The sequence below is a fragment of the Martes martes genome (genome assembly GCF_963455335.1).
Source record: "Martes martes genome assembly, chromosome: X".
Taxonomy (NCBI): domain Eukaryota; kingdom Metazoa; phylum Chordata; class Mammalia; order Carnivora; family Mustelidae; genus Martes; species Martes martes.
The window spans coordinates 84,980,848-85,002,680 of record NC_137897.1 but is presented as its reverse complement, the minus strand read 5'-3'; the positions used below and the strand labels follow the sequence as shown (position 1 = coordinate 85,002,680).

The 21,833-nt window shown below is 41.3% G+C and overlaps 1 protein-coding gene across 1 annotated transcript in view; it reads left to right on the top strand.

The window, feature by feature from the left end:
* Window positions 1-545: 545 nt before the first annotated feature.
* AMMECR1 (AMMECR nuclear protein 1) overlaps window positions 546-21,833 on the top strand; it is a gene marked incomplete at its 3' end in the record, with an annotated part of 111,022 nt that continues 89,734 nt past the window's right edge. Inside the window, exon 1 of the mRNA XM_080795766.1 lies at window positions 546-1,056. Coding sequence (XP_080651892.1) covers window positions 584-1,056 — 473 coding nt within the window. The 5' untranslated portion in view covers window positions 546-583. The remainder of the gene's footprint in view (window positions 1,057-21,833) is intronic.

Here is a 21,833-nt window from a genome sequence, read left to right as displayed (position 1 = left end):
CAAGCACCTGCTTGTTCAGCTCCGGCAGTTCAGAAACCAGCGTATTTGAGGCCGGTGGCTCGGGTTTCACGTAACTCGGCTCAAATGTCACTAACACTATGTGCAGTGCCCGTCATCGAGCTGTGGTTTGGGACTCGGATACTCAACTTCGGACTTTCTTCTTTCTCCCCTCCTTCCCCCCGCCCCCACTAGTTTTCCTTTCTCTTCTTCCTCCCTGGGCGTGCCCAACTCTTTCCTTTGCTCCTACTCTCTGCTTGGCGTTCTCGTTTCCTTCTCCTTCCTTTCTACTGGGCTTCCCGTCTTTCATCCATCCTCTGAGGGCCACAGGGCTCGAGGCTGCGCCTCGGAGGAGGCGCGAGTCCCGCGGGACAGGCGCTAGGTGCAGAGCGGCCACTGCGCGCGCTGCTGGGGCGCGCGCGGGGCGGCCGCGTGGCCGGGCGGCCGGCTAGGGAGCGGCGCGCGCGCGCGCGCCCTGTGAGCCCCTGGCGCGCCCCCGGCGGCCGGGGCCGCAGCGTGCTCGCCCCCGCCGCCAGCTCGCCTCACTTATGGGTCGGAAGCGCTGCGTGGGGGAGACTGTTCCAAGATGGCGGCGGGTTGCTGCGGGGTGAAGAAGCAGAAACTGTCCAGTTCGCCCCCCTCTGGCTCGGGTGGCGGTGGTGGCGCCTCCTCCTCCTCCCACTGCAGCGGAGAGAGCCAGTGCCGAGCTGGGGAGCTGGGACTAGGAGGCGCCGGCACGCGGCTCAACGGGCTGGGAGGTCTAGCCGGAGGAGGTAGCGGCAGCGGCTGTACCCTCTCTCCCCCCCAGGGCTGCGGCGGCGGCGGCGGGGGGATTTCCCTGTCGCCACCTCCGAGCTGCGGAGTGGGGACCCTACTTTCTACCCCGGCCGCCGCCACCTCTTCCTCGCCCTCCTTGTCGCCCGCCGCCTCGTCCTCATCGCCCGGCTCCCGGAAGATGGTGGTGTCAGCGGAGATGTGCTGCTTTTGCTTCGATGTGCTCTACTGTCACCTGTATGGATACCAGCAGCCCCGGACCCCCCGGTTCACCAACGAGCCCTAGTGAGTACCGTGCCCTCCGCCGCTCTCTCTCTCTTGCGCTCGGGATGGGGCTCAGAGTTGAAGCAAAGTATGAGTCCGCCTCCCCGCCGGCGGCTGCCCCTGCCCCTCTCTCTGCCCCGGTCCCTGGAGCCACTCGACCTAAGTAAGGGCACCCCGCGCTTTCTGCCCTCCGAGGCAGGCACCCCACACTTGGAGCAGGGTGTTGCTACAGGAGATGGCTCACTGGTTCCCAAAGGTGTTCGCTTTCTCTTTGCGATAACTTCGAGGAGTTTGGACCCTTCCATTCTCTCCTTCGCCACCCCGCGTCCCCACCGCCCTGGTATTGGAGATCTGGATTACTCAAGGTGTTGACCTCTCCTCACTTTGGTTTCCATTTACCCCAAGTGAAAGCCCCGCCAGTATTCCCGCCCCGCGTACCTTGCACAGGGAGAGTTACTATCCCACTGCAGGGTGAAAATAGCAACTATCCAACTCCTGTTCGGCTAGTGATGGAACTTAGCTCCAGAGCTTATGAGGTTACCCGTCTTTTCCTTCAGGTTTCCTTGTGTCCTGGGGGAGGGAGGAGTTTTTTTTTTTTTTTAAACACATTTTCCCTTACTACCTATTCTTATCTGAACATACCCATTAAAATGTGTTTCTAGTGAAGCGCACCGCCAGCTCTCTCACATTGGAAGAGTGAGACCTTTTTTTTTTTTTTTTTAAATTCCACCGTCTGGGTAATAGCTCATTCAAAGAGAGCTGTCCCCATAGAACCAGTGTCAGTTTGTATATGAAGCGTGCATTCGCTTTTGTGTCGATTTCACTTGTAAGAAATCTGTTAGGCTCGACGGTTTGAGAAATAGTTAATCCAACAGTAAGTGTGTAGGAATTTTTATGTTTTCTTTTGGCTTGTACTTTTAGTTATTTTACCCTTCAAGTGTGTGGTTGAAATTGTTTAAAATAGCACTGTTACAGCTAAAAGCAGGTTAATTCTAATCCCCGTCCATTTGGATGTGTGGGAGATGGGGCATATGGTTTTTTTTTAATGTGTAAACTGAGTGTAAACTGACTTTTTGAGTTAAATGCTAGACAGAATGTAAAGCCCAAGGAAGGGCAGAATGACAAAGAGGGCGATTGTTTTTATTATGAGTACTTTGCATCACAACAACAAAAATAGTAGAGAAAAATTTCAGTGAAACTTATAAGGAAACCACCAGCCCTTTTCCTTGCTAAGACAAGTGCCCCTTGTCCCCATATCATAAATACCTGAATTGATGTTCTTTTTAAACTGCTTCTTTTCATTTTGTGAGATTAGGGGATTAGACTACTACTGGATAAGTATAAACACTTCTGCCTAGACTAAAAATATTAAATTAATATGTAAAGTGGAAATTGCAATAAAGTGTCCTGGAAATTGTAAATTTGTATTGTTTGTTTTCTTTGGCTTTAATACTTTAAATGTACTTAATTTTGTATCTTCACCACTCTTGTGGTCTGTGCGTTTTCATTCAGACTTGGTTCATCTTTGGGCATTTAGTCATAAAAGTGCATGAAAGAGCATCTAGACTGACACTTTTCTAAATAGCTTTATAAATTTCATAGTTTTAATTCTTAGGAGCTTAAATCCTAAAACCACACCTTTACTTAGCCAGTTTGTTTTTTGGTAAGAAGTCAGATTCATTTAAAAGAGACTGCCATGTAAAAAAAAAATCTATGAAATATTTATTAGTTTGAGTCACTTATTTGTGACTTTCCTGCCTTCTCTTGGGTGTCTTATGATGTATTAAAGCCAGTCGTGGGATGATACATAGGTTGGCTCTGCAAAGTCATGGGACACAAAAATTCACTCCTGTTCAGTTACATGAGTTTGGCAAAGGCTGTTTTACTATTCACGCTCCATTGCTCCAAAGCATATGAGAACACACTTTCAGGAGGTGCTATTTTCACACATTTTAAAGTGAGTTTGGGTTAACTGAAAGACTGTAACAAGAAGTTTAAAAGGAAAGTGAGCTTGACCAGTTCATACAGAGAATGCTTTTGAAAATGTCATCTTAAAAGTGGCTACTTTGGACATGTGTTTAGGTATTGCTTGTCTTTGAATACCCCATCCACTGGATTTCTTTTTCATGGAACTAAAGAGACCAAATAAGACACACTTTGACCACTGGGGATATGTTGAAACGATGGTGGAAGAGTAATAACCATTATCATTTAGTAGGCCTTGAATGTGTCATGTCTTCAACAAAACAACTAACTTAGAAGAGACCCTGAACATGACCAAGGGGAGAACGAAAGTTTTCTTAAGTGGAAAGAGGACTACATCTTATCTTCCTTTATCTTAAAGTCATTTTTGAGGTGTACTGTGGAAAATTCAAGAAAATGTCTTAAAGGTAGTGTTTGATTATGGAGTCAAATAACTGTAATCACTTGCCAGTGCCTTAGTAACCACCACACATTTTCTGGTTTACATATCACATATTTAATAGCATCGTGTACTTATTAGTGGTTTCGTGCTGGGGGCATAAGCTGTAAATAGACCTATTTCTCCCTCCACCCCGAGTTATTAGTATCCTGTCATGAGCAGCAGTGTTCCAGGTCTTGTCTCTGCTCCCCCTACTCCAGAAGTCATGCTTTCAGCAAATCAGATTCTCTTGTGTAAAAACACTGCTTTCATCCCTTCCCAGAACCTTCTCTGTCAACACGTCTGTAAGTAGTGAAATCTGCCTTGTATAGGTTCAGAAGTTCTCCATTGAGCAGTTACCCTTCCATTCTGAAGGGTTATTAGAAATCTCCTCTATCCCTTTCAGGTTTGGGGAAGGGATGCCAACATGTGAACAGACTGTAGGGATACAAACTTCACTGTTGGCTGCCGTTTTGTTGGAGCACCTACCTCACTGCACACGAGATAGCAGTAGCTACAGCTTGGGAGGACAGTGGCAACTTGTTCAACGGAGGACACGTGACATTCGTGTTAAAAGTGAGGACTGCATTACCAAATCCTCCGTCTCAGTTCTCCAGGCACATTTGCTCACAGAAATCAGGTTTGAGACGTGATTTTACAAATGACTCGAGGTGCATTTTACTCTTCAAAACCCGAGCTCTTGCTCTTGGATTCGTATGTGGGAACCCAGAGAGCCACATTATAGGAAATCATTTGTTACTCTAAAGGGAACCACTGCGCCAGGTGTGGAGCCAGTCAGACTCCAGAGCAGCGGTTCCCCACTCGGGCCGCACATTCGAACCACTGGGGAATTATTTAAAAATGTGGAGACCTGGGTCACAAGCCCAGAGATTCCGATTTAATTGGTCTTGGATGGGGCCCGGACCTCAGGATTATAAAAAGCTCCTCAGGTGATTTTGAATGTGCAGCTGAGGCACAGAACCACTGGTTGTACCGTATTCACCTAGTCCTCTCTCCGGAGATTCAGATTAATTTGGCCTGGGGTGGTGCCTGGGAACCCATATTTTATAAGCACCCTGGGTAATTCTGGTAAACAACCAGTTTCGGGAAACCCATGCAGTGTGGTCTACAATAGAGCCGACCTAGTAGCTGCTCTGAAATGGAGGCTCTCAGGTTGCCCCTCAGCCCGGCTGAATTGGAATCTGCATTTTCACAGGCTCCCCAGGTGATTCTTCCGCACATTAAAGTTTGAAGAGGAGTGGTTCTCCAACTTTAGAGTACATCATAATCTCCTGTAGTGCTTGTTAAAACACAAATTGCTGGGCCCCATTCCCAGAGTTTCTGATTCAGTCGGTCTGGGGTGGGGCCGTGAATTTGCATTTCTAACAAGCTCCCTGGTGTTGCTGCCTCAGTTCCCAGGACCACACGTTGAGACCCCCTGGGTTAGAGAGAGAAGCTAGGACCTCAGTAAAGTCATGCAGCAACTGTAAGGGAATGGCAATTTCCCCTGCCAGTTTCCAGTAGGGAACTTCCTGTTTCCGTGTCACCAGCCTTTGTCATGTTCTTTCTGACTTAGCACTGGGGAGATAGAATGCTGCCAAGATCCTAGTAAGAGTCCCAGGTTCTTGGGATGGTTTCATTCTGAGGTGGGGGGAGGGGTGACTCTTGGAAACCGATGGTATGATTTTAGGACTTTTTTTTTTTTTCTTCCAGAAATGTTAAATGCGAGGGGCGCCTTTTAGGAGTTAAAAACAGCATAAATATGATCTCTTAAAGTGAGTTGTATTGATTTTGATAAGTAAAGCCCCCTTTCTGTTGCCATAAAAAATGCTTTGATGATTAGCTCACTAAGTTACTCGTTGTGATACGACTTTAAAGCTTTTCCTTACACTTATGCTTGCTGGATTGGATTTTAAGAATTTCCCTCATTAACAAAAATATAAAAGGTTCCTGCCAAGGCACTGGGATTGTTCAGTCTTATATCTTAATGCTGTGTTGCATGTCACGTCCCATGAACTATTTGTTTTAATCTTCTTACCACCTTTGAAGTTAATGCACTACTACATTTTGTACAGACCGTGGCACATAAAAGATACTTTACTATTAACATCAATAATATGGTTTGCCATCACAATGAATATAATAAAAAAAATCCACTCCTGGATATGCAGTTCTTGAGAGACTCTGATCAGGTGTTTGAACGGTTAACTCTTTCTTGTCTTGTCACAGTAGTCAAATTACTGTTTTCCGGCATGCTTGGGAGGAATTGGGTTATTTTAGAAAGGTGAAGCAGGCATTTTGCCTCACCAGAAGAGTAACACTCCTATGACATGTTGGTTAAAAAGGTGATTTGATAATGTAGCTCAGGTCAAAGTGATATTAATATAGCATTTTAAACACAAGCTATTATATTTCTATTATGTCTTTTTTTTTTTAATGAAGACTGAGCAGAATAGCCGGAAGGTTTATCCGTCTATTGCAGATGATGCTACTAGGCCACTACAGATATCCTTGTCCATGGTAGCATAGTGGTCATAAGGTATAGTTTTTCTTCAAAACAACAACAACAACAACAACAATGATACATTTGTCTGGAAAATTGTTGAGCATTTTTGAAGGTATTATACAGGTTGTTATTCAACAATGTTGATTTCCATTGGAAGGCAGCCTGGTGTCCTGTCTTACTAAGAGAGAAGAAAGGAGGCACACCCCCAGTTGTCATTTATGCTGTAAAAACAGCCAGTGACTGAAATGGAAAGATGTAGAAATATAAATTACAAAATTATTTTTATATCCATGCGTAAAGGTGTATGTAGGACAAGGTATATTTAGTTAAAAAGAAAAACTCGATGCTTATTTTACCTTCTCCCCCATATGGCCAAAGGGAGTGATAATCTAGCTCATAATTTTGCTTGCTTATGAATTGTGTTTGTGCTGCATTCAGGTCCCAGCTAGTGGGTGGCAATGAAGAAGGAGTCTTTGCTGAGATCTCAGTCCAATGGGAAGAAAGACCACTACTGAGAAAGTGAAAAATGCTCTGTTAGCCCATATGCATGAGTAATTCCCCCCCATGTGCTTCTCAGAGAAATACTAGCATTCACATTGTTGTCTTTAGAAAACCATACACTTTTTGAAATGTATTTGTGTTAAAATGCTCTAATGTATTACCGTAAATGATTATGATTTTGAAGTCAGTTGTGCTTCCCATTTAGAGACCATCTTACTTTTTGAGAATGTATATGTGTGAAACACTAAAACTTGTGCAATGAGATTAGTCAAAGTTCCCTATTTCAATAGGCGTTATTCTGGTCTCTCAATGTCACACATGCTTGCCTGTTTTAAAGCAGCACAATGACCATGGCTTTTACATTGAAATTTTCTTCAATAGTCTCCCCCCCCTTCTCCGAACTTGTGTAATAATGTCTCTTTTTGGTACTGTTCTGAATCAATTAAGCTAAGTAAGTGAGGACCAGCAGTAAAAGCCAGGGGCTGCCAAGAATGGACCTTCAGTGTGTAAGCTGTCTTTCCACAATCAGTAATTGGGCAGTTGCTCACAGGACACTGGAGACAGTGTGGGAAGCCAGTGGTTGTGTAGGTGGGAAGAGTAGATTCCCCAACAGTAAACTTATTTAGAGTTTGAGCTTCTGTAGTCACAGTGCTGCTCAGAGCAGAAATGAGCCACAAACTTATGTAGTAGAAATAAAAGAGCCCGAAGGAAGAAGTATGGTATAATAGTGCAGTTGGTTGAGTGGAGCATATTTTATGTTTGGTCCAACGATAAGTGGCATCTTTTCTATCCAGTGTGGGTGTATTTTCTGCCACTCTTAAAGTATCATACTTTCAAACTTGCTCACCCTTAAAAATGTTAGTTTTGAGGAGCTGGATGGAAATTATATGTCACTGGGGAAAAAAAAAAACCTGTTATTTCTTTTAGCATATACGGTATGCTGAGTTCCCAGGTTGGAAACCAGAGAAGTCGCTCTGTCCTCACAGAGCTTCCAGTCTCGTTCAAGGTATGACGCAAACATTAGAGTCGCTTAAAATGCTGACAGTGCACTATATATGTGATTGTAGGTGAAGTTAAAAAATGGGAAACATTGTACATCAGCACAGTGATGCCATGGAAAAAAGGAGTGGTCAGGAAAAAAGGCTTTTGGGAAGAGGATGATTTTTGAGCCAAGTTTTGAAATGGCAAAGGTACAGAAATTATTGGTGAAGAGTCTGGTATGACCAGTAGATCTCGAAGTCTTCCTGGTGGTTCTCAAACTCATTGCTCACCACCACACCCCTTGCCACAACACTTGGGGATTCTCAGCAGCTGTCTTCAGCCAGCAACTTGGACCCCCAGCATTCTCCATACCACTCCCCTTGCTCTGGTCTCAAAGATCAGAAAACTTCAAGGAAATTACAAGCAACCTTTTGTCTTGGGAACCCTCTGGGAAGGCTGGATAAGAGATACTGGATCTGATTATGGTCTCTCACGTGAGGTGGAGAACAGTATTGGCAGAAGAGTCCTCCAGGACCTAAGATGACTTGGAAGGAGATGAGTCTCACAGTAGAGGACACCAGCTATGGTTGAGGTTCCGAGGGCACTAGGAAATCTGGCATTGGAAACGTAGGGGAGCCACTCCAGGGGCAGAGTTCATGAATATGGGAATGTTGCAAAATCAAGAAATGGAAGAAGTTATCAGCAGATGCAGGGATTCACACTCCAGGGCCAGGTTTTGTGTAGGAGTGGAAAGCTTGCAGCTCACCTGTTTCTTGGCTGCCATCCTTGCCTCTTTTCTTGGCTCTGTGCCTAGCTATTCTTGTGCTCAGGAAAAGTTTGTTCAACAGCTCAGTTGGAATGGCTATGAAATTTGATCACAAGTGTAAGAACCTCCCCTTCCCCCTCTTCATCTATGCCCGACTGTATCTAAATTGAGAGAAAGGAGAAGACACGTTGGTGTATAGAATTCGGATCAAGTATAAAGTTAGCTGAGATAGCTTTTGGGCGAGGACCTGAAATTAGGGGACTGCATGTAAGGAAAGAGACATTGCAGAAAACAAAACAAAAAACAAAACAAACAAACAAAAAAAGACCACCAAATTCCCATTGCTGGGGGAAGTGAAGTGGGGAGAGCCTTTGAACCTAGTTCAGAGTTTACAAGCCTGAGGAACCAGAAGGATGGTGGTTCCACTAAAAAGCATGGAGGTGTAGGAATGGGAAGAAACAAATAGTTGGTCAGATGAAATCAGTTTTCTTATTATATGTTTTTCAAGTGATTGCCGTTATCCAACATCATTTCTTTTTTAATTAACAGGACTACAGAATAGTGACAGAGCTCTTGTGACAATTTGGTCAGTCTCTTGGCTCTCTATAGTCACCCCTGCCCCAGTTGTGACTTTGAATGCTTAGATGGGTAGAGATCAGTGATAGTTTTCAGCTTCGTATTGCTAGGGAAAATACCTGATAGTATGTTGGGTTTCCCTGATATAGCTTTATGTATTACATATATTATATCTCATCAATTTGTAAAGTGATCAGTGATTCTTAGATTTCCTTAGTGTATATTTTAGCATGGTGTTCAGTAAAATACAGCCTCATAGGCAAACATCTCCAGAATTTGTAGTTTCAGGGCACCTGGGTAGCTCAGTTGGTTAAGCGACTGCCTTCACATCAGGTTATGATCCTGGAGTCCTAGGATCGAGTCCCGCATTGGGCTTCCTGCTCTGGGCTCCCGGCTCAGCAGGGAGCCTGCTTCTCCCTCTCACCCTCCCCCTCTCATGCTCGCTCTCTTTCTCTCTCTTATAAATAAAAAAAAAAAAGAATTTGTAGTTTCAGATTGTGGATTAAAGGCAATTTCTGAAGGACTGGAAGTACTGCCTGGTATTTGATTCAAGGTCCTGTGTCCTCACGCTTTGCTGACAAGGAAGGGTAGATGCTCTCAATGGACAGGATCAGCTGTATTGCCTTATGACCATTGTGATCTTCAGTGGGTGGGCAGATATGAAAAGTTCTACTTGAGTCCAGGCCGACTAATGCTAGTTTTTGTTTTTTTTTAAATTAAGGTCTGTGATGGTCTTGATGATTCTTGCCTTTCCCCTATCTGTTTCATTTTACAGATAATCCACATTGTGACCCAAAGCCACATGCAATGCTGGGAGAGCACAGTTGACTGTATTATGCAATATCCTGCCAGAAGATGCTGACCAGCTCTCTAGTAATGGAAAGTAGTGAGACTGACCTAACAGCCTATGTAGCTTGCCTTGCCATTCCATATATTTTCTGTAAGCATATGGCACACAATTCTAGTAACTTATCTTCTAGTGAGATTTTGGATTGCTTCAAGGAGTTACCACCAAATTCTCTGCTTTGCTTCAGGCATTAGTGGGTCTTTGAGTCATTCTCCTAGAACGGAATCTATGAAAAAATTGGTTTTTGTGCTGTCTGCTTCCAGGTCCCTCAGCACTGTGACAGCCTCAATGAGATGCTTGTGTTCTAGTCACACTGTTGTGCTGCTTCTCCATGACATTGTTTTTGCTTATGTAGCCTAGCAACTGTACAGGCCTCGGTGCTTTGGGGTACAAATAAGTTATATAGCTGGGGAAACTTGGGCCTCAGTACATACGTCATGATAGTAACGGAAATACCTCTTGTATCCTGATTTTGAACAACAGTGGGGTAAGTGTGTAGATGAGGGGTGCTTTTTTTACATCCTTCTCAAATGATTACTTGGTAAGTGGAAGTTGGTGTGGGTAATTTATTCACTGAAGGAGAACCTCTTGAAGTCTTCTGGCCTTTTTCCATGTTAGGGTATTACCCTCAGTGCATTTTATGAAGTTTCCCATGGTTAAGGCAAACAAACAGCTCCGCACGCTTCTTTGGCACTACCAACCAAAAACTTGCCACCAGCCTGGCCAGGTGATTCTGTGGAATAGCTCTCTGATGTCAGGACGAGGTGCCCAGTAGTCGGTGGTTAAAATGAGTCCATCTACCCCACGCTCTTGTCAATTCAGAAAACCCTCACAAGAGCAAATGGGAATGATACTGATTCTATTTCTCTGACACTAATGTGATGTGTGGTTTGTGGCATGTTTTACTCCACAAACTCCTCTAATCATTGCCCTGTTTGGCAACTTGTTTTGCAGAAAGCCACTCTTTCACACTGTGAAAGCATTAGCTCAGTGGAGAAAGAAAGTCACATAGGGCCAGAGGCAGGAATAGAGGGTGCGTGGGAGCCAGGGAGGGAGAAAAATGGGATTGCAGTCAAGTGAGATGAAGCCTGGATTCAGGGCAGAAAAAAGGAGACTCAAGTGCCTGGTCTGGGGTAGGGCTGCTCTAACAGGCATATTTCACGTTATGCAATCCTGGGTGTCCCTCCTTTACAAGTGGCCATGGCACTCTTATAAAAAAAAATATTCGTATCAGAAACAGATGCACAGCATAAAGTTTAGCTATACAAGAAGAGTTGCCTATGCATTCCCTGAATACTTCCAAGAGACCATGTTGAAATGAGAATGAGGCCTCTGGGCAAGTTTGGGGGCCATAGAATAAGTAGCTCAAGTATATCCCCAAACAGATAAATGTAGCCACTCTCTGACCATGATCCTTTCTTTGTTTCTTGACTTGTCTGTGAACATAGTTATAAATTCTCAGATACTCAGATGTGTCTTACTTTCAGGTCTGTGTATTGAGGTAGTAATAGATAGATGAAGTTTTGTTTATAGAGCTTACTCATAGTCATTCTTCATAACCGAGATTATGGAACAGATAATATTAAAGGATAGATCCTGTTGTAATTTCTGACTGCAGAATGCAATCAATAGGAGGGCTTTTGATTGATCATATTCACGTTTTCTGTAGCTTTTCTCTAGTGTGTCTCAATAGGACCTACTCTAGTCAATCTAATTTGTAAGTTACATTCCCACAGATAACTGGAGTGTCAGTCATTTTTGGTTAATCAGTTTCTCTTTAATCACACAGATGTATGACGCTTTTAGAAAATTAATTGATTAATGTATTTATTTAGTGGTAAAAAACACATAACGTGAGACCTACCCTCTTCCCACATTTATTTTTTAGAGAGAGCAGGGGTGGAGGGACGGAGGGAGAGGCAGAAAGAGAATCTGAAGCAGGCTCCACATTCAGCGAGGAGCTTGACGTGGAGCTCGATCTCATGACCCTGAGATCATGACCTGAGCTGAAATCAAGAGTCAGATGCTTAACCGACTGAGCGACCCAGGTGCCCCTCTTTCCAAATTTTTAAGTACAGTACAATACTGATAACTATAAGCACCATGTTTAGCTTAGTTTTTTTTTTAAAGATTTTATTTATTTGTCAGAGAGAGAGTGAGCGAGCGAGCGAACGAAAGCACAGGCAGACAGAGTGGTAGAGGGAGAAGCAGGCTCCCCGCGGAGCAAGGAGCCCGATGTGGGACTCGATCCCAGGACGCTGGGATCATGACCTGAGCCGAAGGCAGCCGCTTAACCAACTGAGCCACCCAGGCGTCCCTAGCTTAGTTTATGAAGGTACATGATAGTGGCTCTACCTAAAGCAACTAATGTTTCATGAGAATTTTGGGAATCTTTAAAAATGAATCTTACAAACATGTATTAGAGACGCACAGAGCTTATTTATGGGAGAGCTTAATTTAGGCTTTGAAGTATTTATTTTTCCAAACTTACTGAAAACTCTGAGTAAACTAGGTTGAAGGCATCTGAGTAAGAAATAACTATTAAAAAATGTTTTGAACTGGTAGTGTGTCAGTGTTTGACATGGCATTTGTCATTTCCTTTATTAGTATACTTAATACCACCTACCTGTATTTGAAAAAAACTGGATTTTCTAGCTTTCCTTTTAAGCTGTTATTCTTATCCTCTGTCTTTTAGGGCTTTCTAATGAATTTGCTAATAATAATATAAGGAAACGTCTTTGACAGGTAGGAACTTTGCCCTTGTTTACCCACTCTTAATGGTGGAAGGATGAAGGCAGAGAGAGAACATTCATTTTGACGGTTGAACCTTATGTTTCTGAGGAAATGTGTTTTTTAGAGAGATGAAAAATTGGAAAACACCTTGCCTAATGGGCTATTATAAGTAAGGCCTTTTAAGCCCATCTGTGCATATGTAAACCACTTGAGTTGAGCACTTGTTGAAATTGCTTCTTATTTGCTTTAATGAAAAGCTCATATCTAAAGGTGGTTAGTGGAATACTCACTTTGGGAGCGCATACACTAAGTGTGGTGGTGGAATCTGTGAAATAATAGACATGATCAAGTCTTGAAAGTTGTTTATTTGCCTCACTGTCTACACAGCCGTGTGAGATTCTTTATTATTAGGAGAGGTACAGATGTTTTTTAATATTATCACTGAGTTGTGATGTATTAATTTGGATTTTGGAGCAGTTTCTAACTTCTTCCATTTAGAGATGGCTTTACAGTTTTAGAGAAGCAAGAGGAATTTCCACTATGATTATCCCTTTGCTTATAGACATTTTGAAGTGAGTATTTGTTTAAGCTTCAAGATATATTTGCCAGCATTATTGTAAGACAGTGTATCTTACATCAAAACCTAGCATTCTCAGCTAGTACTGCTCTGCATATTGTAAATTCTAACATTTCAGTTCAACGAGTAATATAGCGGTTATGGGTGAGAGCTCTATAAAATAGGTGTATGCCATGCTTCCTTCCTTAAAAAGCTTGCAGTCATACTGAGAAGACAAGATTCACGAAACACAGAATGAGGCCACATGATTTAATGACTGAATGAATGATGGAGACGAAGAGGCCTGTTAGAGTTTGGACAAAGACTAATGTGGGCTGGGATTATACAGGAGGGCTCCATGAAGAGAGTAGGATTCAGGCTGGGTAGACCTTCCACAGAGGGATAAAGCATTCTAGACAGGGAAACAACTTAAAGACACAGCAGTCAGAAGGAGTATTGGACAGTAGTCAGTGGGTACCAGTCAAAGGTATGTTAAAGTCGGGGAGATCATAGCAAGAAAGGGGACCCCGTCAGGAGACTGTTGCTATAATTCAAGCATTGGGAAATGAAGGCCTGCCGGTTGACAATTTTAAACTATTAATGGCCTGGGAATTGCCTCTTTCTTGGTAAAATTTCCCTTTTGTTTAGCTAATTATGCCTCAGCAGCTCCTTTAATGTCATGAATGTCATGAAGCCTGGACAAGAGACCAGGAAATAACACAAGCAGGAGTCTGCTGTGTAGATGAAGTGCTTTCATTTGTGAATAGACGGTCAGCATAAGTCATTTAGGTTAAGATTGGTGACGTTGCCTTCTGCCTGAGTGCCTTCTATGTTCTGTGTTCTTTTTTTTCCTTCTAAACTTCAGTGTCTCAGACATGAAGTTGGGGGAGTTAAGTACCAACAAAGATTAAAAAATAATCTACTTATTTTAAAAAGTTATTATTATTATTAAAAAATAATCTACTCGGGGCACCTGGGTGGCTTAGTCGGTTAAGTGGCTGCCTTCAGCTCAGGTCATGATTCCAGGGTCCTAGGGTGGGAGCCCCACATCTGGCTCCCTGCTCAGCGGAGAGCCTGCTTCAAGAACCTCTCCCTCTGCCTGCTGCTCTGCCTACTTGTACTCTCTATCTCTGTGTCAAATAAATAAAACCTTTACAAAAATTAAAAAAATAAAATATAAACTACCCTAATTATTATGGAATTAAATGGCTTTAAACCCTTTTTTTCTCCTTAAATCAATGAAGGGATTTTACTTGGATGTTACAAATGGAACTCACATAAGTTAGGTACTGGGAATTTTAGGAGAATTGGGTACTAATGATTGAATGATGTTACTTATTAAATTAGCTTCAATATCATTTAGTCTAATGGTTATGTTCCTCAGGGTTCTTAACATGCCCCACTCAAGAATGCTACAACTCTAAGACACAGACTGTATAAGCAAAATCTGTAAAGATTCCATAGTATTATTTAGAAACAAAATTCTAAAATGGTTTCCTGGATTGCAATAAAATAGCATATTTTTATTTTATGTGTTGACCAACAATTACCCTTTGAAGAAGAAGGAGCAAATTTTTAGTCTTTCACTGATGATTTGTCTTTAATTATATGAAGACATAAGTGACATAAGTCATCTTATGACTTCTTTTTCAGGGATCACTCTAAAATTTCATTTCATTTTAACAACTCTCTTCTTTTATTTGCCAGAATACGTTTCAGAATAGAAGAAAATTATTTCCTGTTAGACTGATCTCTGACAGGGTCTAGCCACATAACCATAATGTTGTGCCAATGTATTCAGGATGTAAAAAAAACAGCCGTGGCATAGTGCTCATTAGGAGCGTTCTCTGTGTAGTCAGTATAAGTAAACGAGCTCTCCATCATGTCATAGACTTGAATCATGAATAATCTGTAATTTGAATTCCATATTACTACAGTGAGGTAAAAAAATACCAGATGTGAAAATAGTGGTAATGAAATATGTTTTGAGTCCGAGCTTTTTTTTTTGAGGAAGAGATGGTTTGGCCTATGTCTGCGATCACAGACCCCTGCCACGTAATAGGATAGGAGGCCGGATGGAATCCGGTGGTTCTTAGGACAGACCATGCAAAGGTCCGTGATCACTTTCAATATGCTTAAAAGCTTTATTAGCAAGAGTGAATACTCTCATCAAGAGAAGGAGAGGTGAGTTTGTTTATACAGGGTTGAACCATTGGGATGCCAATTTCACTTCTCAGGCTTCAGACAATAGGCATGTTACATGGGCAGTGGCCTCCATAGTGTAGAGCACAATCAAGGAAAAAAAAATGTCTGGTTTTCCGTTTTGGCTATGGCAAGAGAACAAGCAAGTCTTATTTTAAAGTGAAAAAATGGGTGTGGGTCCAGAGGGTCCTGGTTCCTGTCTCCACTGGCTGCTCTCAGAACCTTTGCTATGTTTTAGTTCAGCCTAGAGAAATTCAGGTCAGTTTTTACAGAAAAGGAGCATTTTAGTCTTGAAACTTTCTCTCATTTCCATGAAGAGTATAATTATTCACCATCCCATAATAACCATTTGTTAACCCTTTACTAAATTAACTTGCACCAGCCTAGCACGGCCACTGGTGCTTTCTTGTTCTCAGAATTGTTGTTACCTTTATTTGAATATTTTTGACTCCTTATCTCTCCCACCCCAGAATTGAAGTATAAATCTAGGAAGGTCCTTCTCTTCCCCTTCTTCAACATAATTTGTCTTTAGAGTTTTGTCATTTTTGAGAGCAGCAGTCTTGAATATCTGAAGACTTTGTAGCAACTGCATTAAATAAAATTTACCACTTAAATTCTAGCAGCGTCCACCACTTTGCATTATCTAGAAAGTTTACTGGTTCTGCTAGTCTTCCAGTTTGGGGAGGGGGTGGAGTGATGTGGAAAGAGGTTATAAATTTATGATTTGATTTGAATATCTTAAGAAGTATTTAACTGGACTGATAATGAATTTGGGGCAGTGTTTGTTCTCAAAGATTTCTGGAACTTTTTCTAGGGAGATTTTAAAGCAGAGAATGAGAGATGTTCCATTGTGTTCCTTCCTGTGCCTTACCTAGAAGTGGGTATCTTTGTGTCTATATATATAACTGACACCATAAGATCTTCGTGGATTTATTTGATATTGTTTGCTGTTTGGAGACTGACCTGGCTATATGTAGCTATACACAGGAGGAATGTGTGTTTATGATTCTCAACAAGATATGGCATAAGCTTTAATCACCAGCTTATCTTCTATGGTTCCATTCGTATATAATATTGGAATACTCGGAAGGCTATTTGATACTATTTATTTTCTGATGTTCTGTTTTATTTATTTTTTAAAGATTTTTTTCATTTGACAGAGAGAGAGAGAGAGAGAGAGCACACAAGCAGGGGGAGTGGGAGAGGGAGAAGCAGGCTTCCTGCTGAGCGGGGAGCCTGATGCGGGGCTGGATTCCAGGACTCTGGGATCATGACCTGAGCCAAAGGGAGACACTTAACCCACTGAGCCACCAGGTGCCCCTGCTGTTTTGTTTTAAACTATAGATTTCCATATGTTTAGATAAGTGCTTCTTTCCTAATATTTCTACAGTCAGGAAGTTTTTTGTAAAGATTTTATTTTATTTTATTTATTTATTTATTTATTTATTTATTCGACAGACAGAGATCACAAGTAGGCAGAGAGCCAGGCAGAGAGAGAGAGAGAACAAATCAGGCTCCCCGCTGAGCAGAGAGCCCGATGCGGGGCTCGATCCCAGGACCCTGAGACCATGACCTGAGCCGAAGGCAGAGGCTTTAACCCACTGAGCCACCCAGGCTCCCCTCTACAGTCAGGAATTCTTAGTCTACTGCCCAAGAATGGACTTTAGAGGGTCAGCAAACCACAGTGCATATCCTACATTTGGTGGGGGAAAAAAAGGGAATACCTTTATTTGTTTTTATGGAAATTCTTGATGTGTCTGTTCTTGCATTAATATAATTTAGATGAAGGAAAACAGATTTGAAGAAGCCTGACCCAGGGGATTTTAAGTTATCCTGAAAGCACAAATAATATTTTAGCATATAATTTCCCTCATAAAATGTTTTATGGCAGACTTGTTTATGTCGTAGTTCTGAGTCAAAGCTGAATTCAACACATTAGTCTTTAAATTATCCAAAATTAATATCTTCTGGCTAAGAACCAACACAGCTTTATGACTCTTAAACCATTTCCTTATATTAATCACCCGCTGTAGAAACGTGCTTTATTTGGGGGGCCATTTTAAACAAAACAAATTTTTTGTTCACTTCCTGAGTTATTGCGTAGTTTATAATGCAAAGAAAATATCTAAGCATAGTTGGACAGCAGGATAGACTTATTAATTTAGCAACTTATTCATACATATTAGCCTTAAAGTATACAAGATTCAGATTCTTCAAGTTACTGTCTCAGCAAAATGAAAAATTATTTAATCAAGGACTTTAATGTTGCTCATAAATTTCTGAAATTGCAGATTTTAAGTCCGTGAATTCTAAAGACACATAGTAGTGAAAACCTACCATGTCATATACCTTTATTGTATGTTCATGCTGGTTTTAAAAAGTATGTATGGAATAGGACAGTGAAACTCTATAAATGATGGCTTCATAAGTATCACTGAGATGTTGATTTGAATGAGTGATTTCCTCTGTATTAAGGATCTGCTCAATTTACACTGGTTTTCTCAGGCAAGATTTTAATGGAATTGTAATCAACTTTTAAAAAGATTTTATTTATTTGAGAGAGAGAACAAGTAGGGGGAGGGAAAGGAACAAGCAGACTGCACACTGAGTGCAGAGCCCCACATGGGGCTTGATCCCAGGACTCTGAGATCATGACCTGAGCTGAAATCAAGAGTTGGATGCTCAGCCAACTGAGCCACCCAGGTACTCTGCTTTATAATCCCTCTTATAGTGTTTTAAACATTTTAGTTGAGTGATTCTCAACATTTTTCTTCTTGCAACATGACTCTGTGCCCTGCAGCATGATCCCTACACCCAGAGTTTTGTGTACAATTCCAGGTGCTACTTTAAGAGGAATAGGCCAGTTATTTTCAAAGTATTATGTGTTTATTCTCATGCTTCTCCCCACTTCACCTTCCTCTTCTCTCTCTCTCTCTCTCTCTCTCACACACACACACACACACACACACACACACACAGAGTTAGGAGAAGGTTGTTTTCATATCATACCTGCAACTAAATTGATTCAGGACCCCCAGAACTGTCCAAATGAAGAACCACTTATAGTATGTTTGATATCTCCCAATTTTTTAGTATTAGGACAATGCTATCGTTGTAGTCAAACTTTTTCATAACTTGTAATTTGGTTTGGCAACATTATAATGAATCATCAATTGGAGTAAAATAGTAAATGTCTTGTTAAAATGAATTTTTTAAATGTTTATGATTCTTGATATAATTCAAGACTTAGAGCTTATAATCACCATCTACCCCATTTCATCTAAGAAGTACACTGAGATCTTTTCTTAAGTAACCTTTCATCTTTTAGGGCTCTAGGCTATGCTTTCAGTCCCACCATGTCTCATATAAGTCATAGTATCTCATGTTCTTTTATTTAAAACTAACATAATGTGGGGGCACCTGGGTGGCTCAGTGGGTTAGAGCCTCTGCCTTCGGCTCGGGTCGTGGTCTCGGGGTCCTGGGATCGAGCCCCACGTCGGGCTCTCTGCTCGGCGGGGAGCCTGCTTCCCCCTCTCTCTCTCTGCCTGCCTCTCTGCCTACTTGTGATCTCTCTCTCTGTCAAATAAATAAATGGAATCTTTAAAAAAAAATAAAAATAAAACTAACATAATGTGAATCTTTGAAAAGAAGTAATATTTAAAAAATACTTGAGGGGGTGCCTGGGTGGCTCAGTGGGTTAAAGCCTCTGCCTTCAGCTCAGGTCATGATCCCAGGGTCCTGGGATCGAGCCCCACATCAGGCTGTTCCCACATCAGGCTCTCTGCTCAGTGGGAAGCCTGCTTCCCTTCCTCTCTTTGCCTGCCTCTCTGCCTAATTGTGATCTCTGGCTGTCAAATAAATAAATAAAATCTTTAAAAAAAATACTTGAAATGCAGCCAAATGTTGATAATAATAAATGCCTCTTTATTGCAACTGTTATCGAAAAACACATTTATTTCCTTGTGGTTAACAAAGGTAAAACGGAATGTAAATCTAGGCTGATTATATTTTCTCTCTTCTAATTTTGTAGATGTTCATGAATACTTTAACCTAGCAATCTATGTGTAGATATCACCAAGGATCCCATGTATTTTTCTGGGTATTTTTAAGAGCTGAAGGTTACAGGTTTTTTTTTTTTAGAAGACACCGCTTTTAAAATGATTTTCAAACTCAAGAAAAGAAGGGATTTCCAGAATATTAGAGTAAGGACTGTAGAAAATCCACTCCTCTATAAAAGCAACATGGACACTGGCAAAAATATTCAAAACCAACTTTTTCAGAATTCTAGAAATTAACCAAAGACTTTCAACAACCTGAGCATTTCCTCATTAAAAACAGATGATTTTCTGTAAGAACAGTGAGCTTTGTTGTGTTTTAACTTGCCCTAATCCTTTCTCCCTTTATCCAGTTCCACAAGGAAGCCAGTAGCCTTGCAAAGACAGTAGCTGTGAAAACCAGTAGCCACTGGAGGGGTCAAGCTCCCCAAATACCCTGTCACCAAAAATCATCACTATTTGACCTGCCTGATGGCTCCCTGGGAAGGCTCCATTCACAAGGCTTGTCTCTGTTTGACCTGACTTATCCTTGCTCAGTGGAAAAGCATTATCCTCAGGGTACTTGTTAAAAATAATCAAAGACAATTGTTTAACATTACATCTGCCTGAGCTAGTGATACCAGAGGAGGGCAAAGAAGAGGCTGGCTAGAAAACTTAAAAGGAGAATCTGGGAATGGGTTAGGGGGTTTTAGCAAGCTCCAAGATACTCCTGGGTATCTAGAAGGTCACACCCATGTGTGGGGCTGTGTGTAGGCCCAAGAAAGACTTGAGGAGCCCCTATTAGCTCACCTCTGGCTGACCTTGAGAAGCTGTGGAAGCAGGAAATGAAGGCCAAGGTAAACTGCTGGAGCACTGAAAGCATACCCCAATACACACACACACACACACACACACACACACACACACACACACACAAACAGGGTCTCTTGACATAGGGTGAAAGATACACAGTTCAAGACATTTAGAAAATCCCTTTCCAATCATTAGTTGACCCCTAAGTTAACTGAGTAGAGACTTCAAGGGGCCACACATGACACTGAATACAGACTTTACAGAATCAGTCCAAGAAAGCCACTAAACAACCAATAAGAAGAACAAACCTTGCAGAGGGATCTAATTTCCAAACTTGCTACATTACATTATTTTAAATGTTTACTTTTCAACAAAAAATAAAATACAATCAAAGACACAGGAAAGTATGACACATATATAGTCAATAGAAACTGTTCTTGAGGAAACCCAGATGTTGTGCTTACTAGTCAAAACTTTAAATGAGCTATTATAAATATATTAAAAGGAAATCATGTCTAAAGAATTAGAAGAAAATATATGACTGTCTCATCAAATAAGGAGTATCAGTAAAGAGATAGAAATTATTTTAAAAAGAACCAAATGGAAAATCTGGAGTTGAAAATTTCAGTAACTGAAATGAAAAATTTACTAAAGTGTTTCAGCAGCAGATGTGAGTGGCAGAATTAAGAATCAGCACACTCGAAGATAGATTGAGATTAGACTATCTAAGGAACAAAAAAAATGAAAAAAAATGAGCAGACTCTAAGAGATCTATGGGACACCATCAAGTATACCAACATACATATAATAGGAGTCCCAGAAGGAGAAGGTAGGGAAGCAGAAAGAATATTTGAAGGCATAATGGCTGAACACGTCCTAAATTTGTTTAAACAAAGCAACATTGATCAGCAATATCCAAGGAGTTCAACTGAAAGTAGGATAAACTCAGAAGGATCCACACCTAGACACATGATAGTCAAGTTGTTAAAAGATGAAAACAAAGAGAATCTTGAATGCAGCAAGAGCAAAGGGACTCATCACAGACATGGGCTTCTGAATAAGGTTAACAGCTGATTTCTCATCAGAAACCATGGAGGTTAGAAGGGTGGTGGGATGAAATATTCAAAGGGCTGAAATAATGGATTGTCCAGAATCCTATAGCTAGCAAGACTGTCCTTCATAACTGAGGGAAAAAATAGGACATTTCCAGATAAACAAAAGCTGAGAGAACTTGTTGCTGCAGATCTGCTCTATAAGAAATACTAAAGGGAGTCCTTCAGGCTGAGTTGAAAGGACGCTAGATAGTAACTTGAATGTACACAAAGAAAGAGTGCTGATAAAGGTGACTACACAGATGAGTACAAAAGACAGTGTAAAGGTATCCTTGTTTGTAATGTTTGTTCTCTTATCTGATTTAAAAGATTGTTGAATGAAGCTATAATTATAAAACTGTTGATGGGCTTATCATGTACAAAGAGGTCATTTGAATGACAATAGTGGTTTAAAGGAGCAGGGTAGGAAACAGCTGTAGTGGAAGAGAGATTTTGTAAACTATTGACATTGGTTGCTATTACTCTGAAGTAGATTTTTGAAAGTTAGATGTTAATTATAACTCCCAAGGTGGCCCTTAAGAAAATGACTCAAACTAGAATAAAGGATTGGTAGTTAGCTTTAGAAATCTCATTGTGATGGGATACAGGTTAGATACAGGAAGTGAGATTATAGATGAATTATTTTCAAAGTTAAGTTTTGATTATTTTCAAAGTTTCATTTGGAAGTTATTTTTCATATGTTGTAAGCAGGTTGAACTATATTGCCTACATAGAATATTTTGACCTCATTGCAGGTAAATTTTAAAATACTAAAAGCACTTCATAATGAT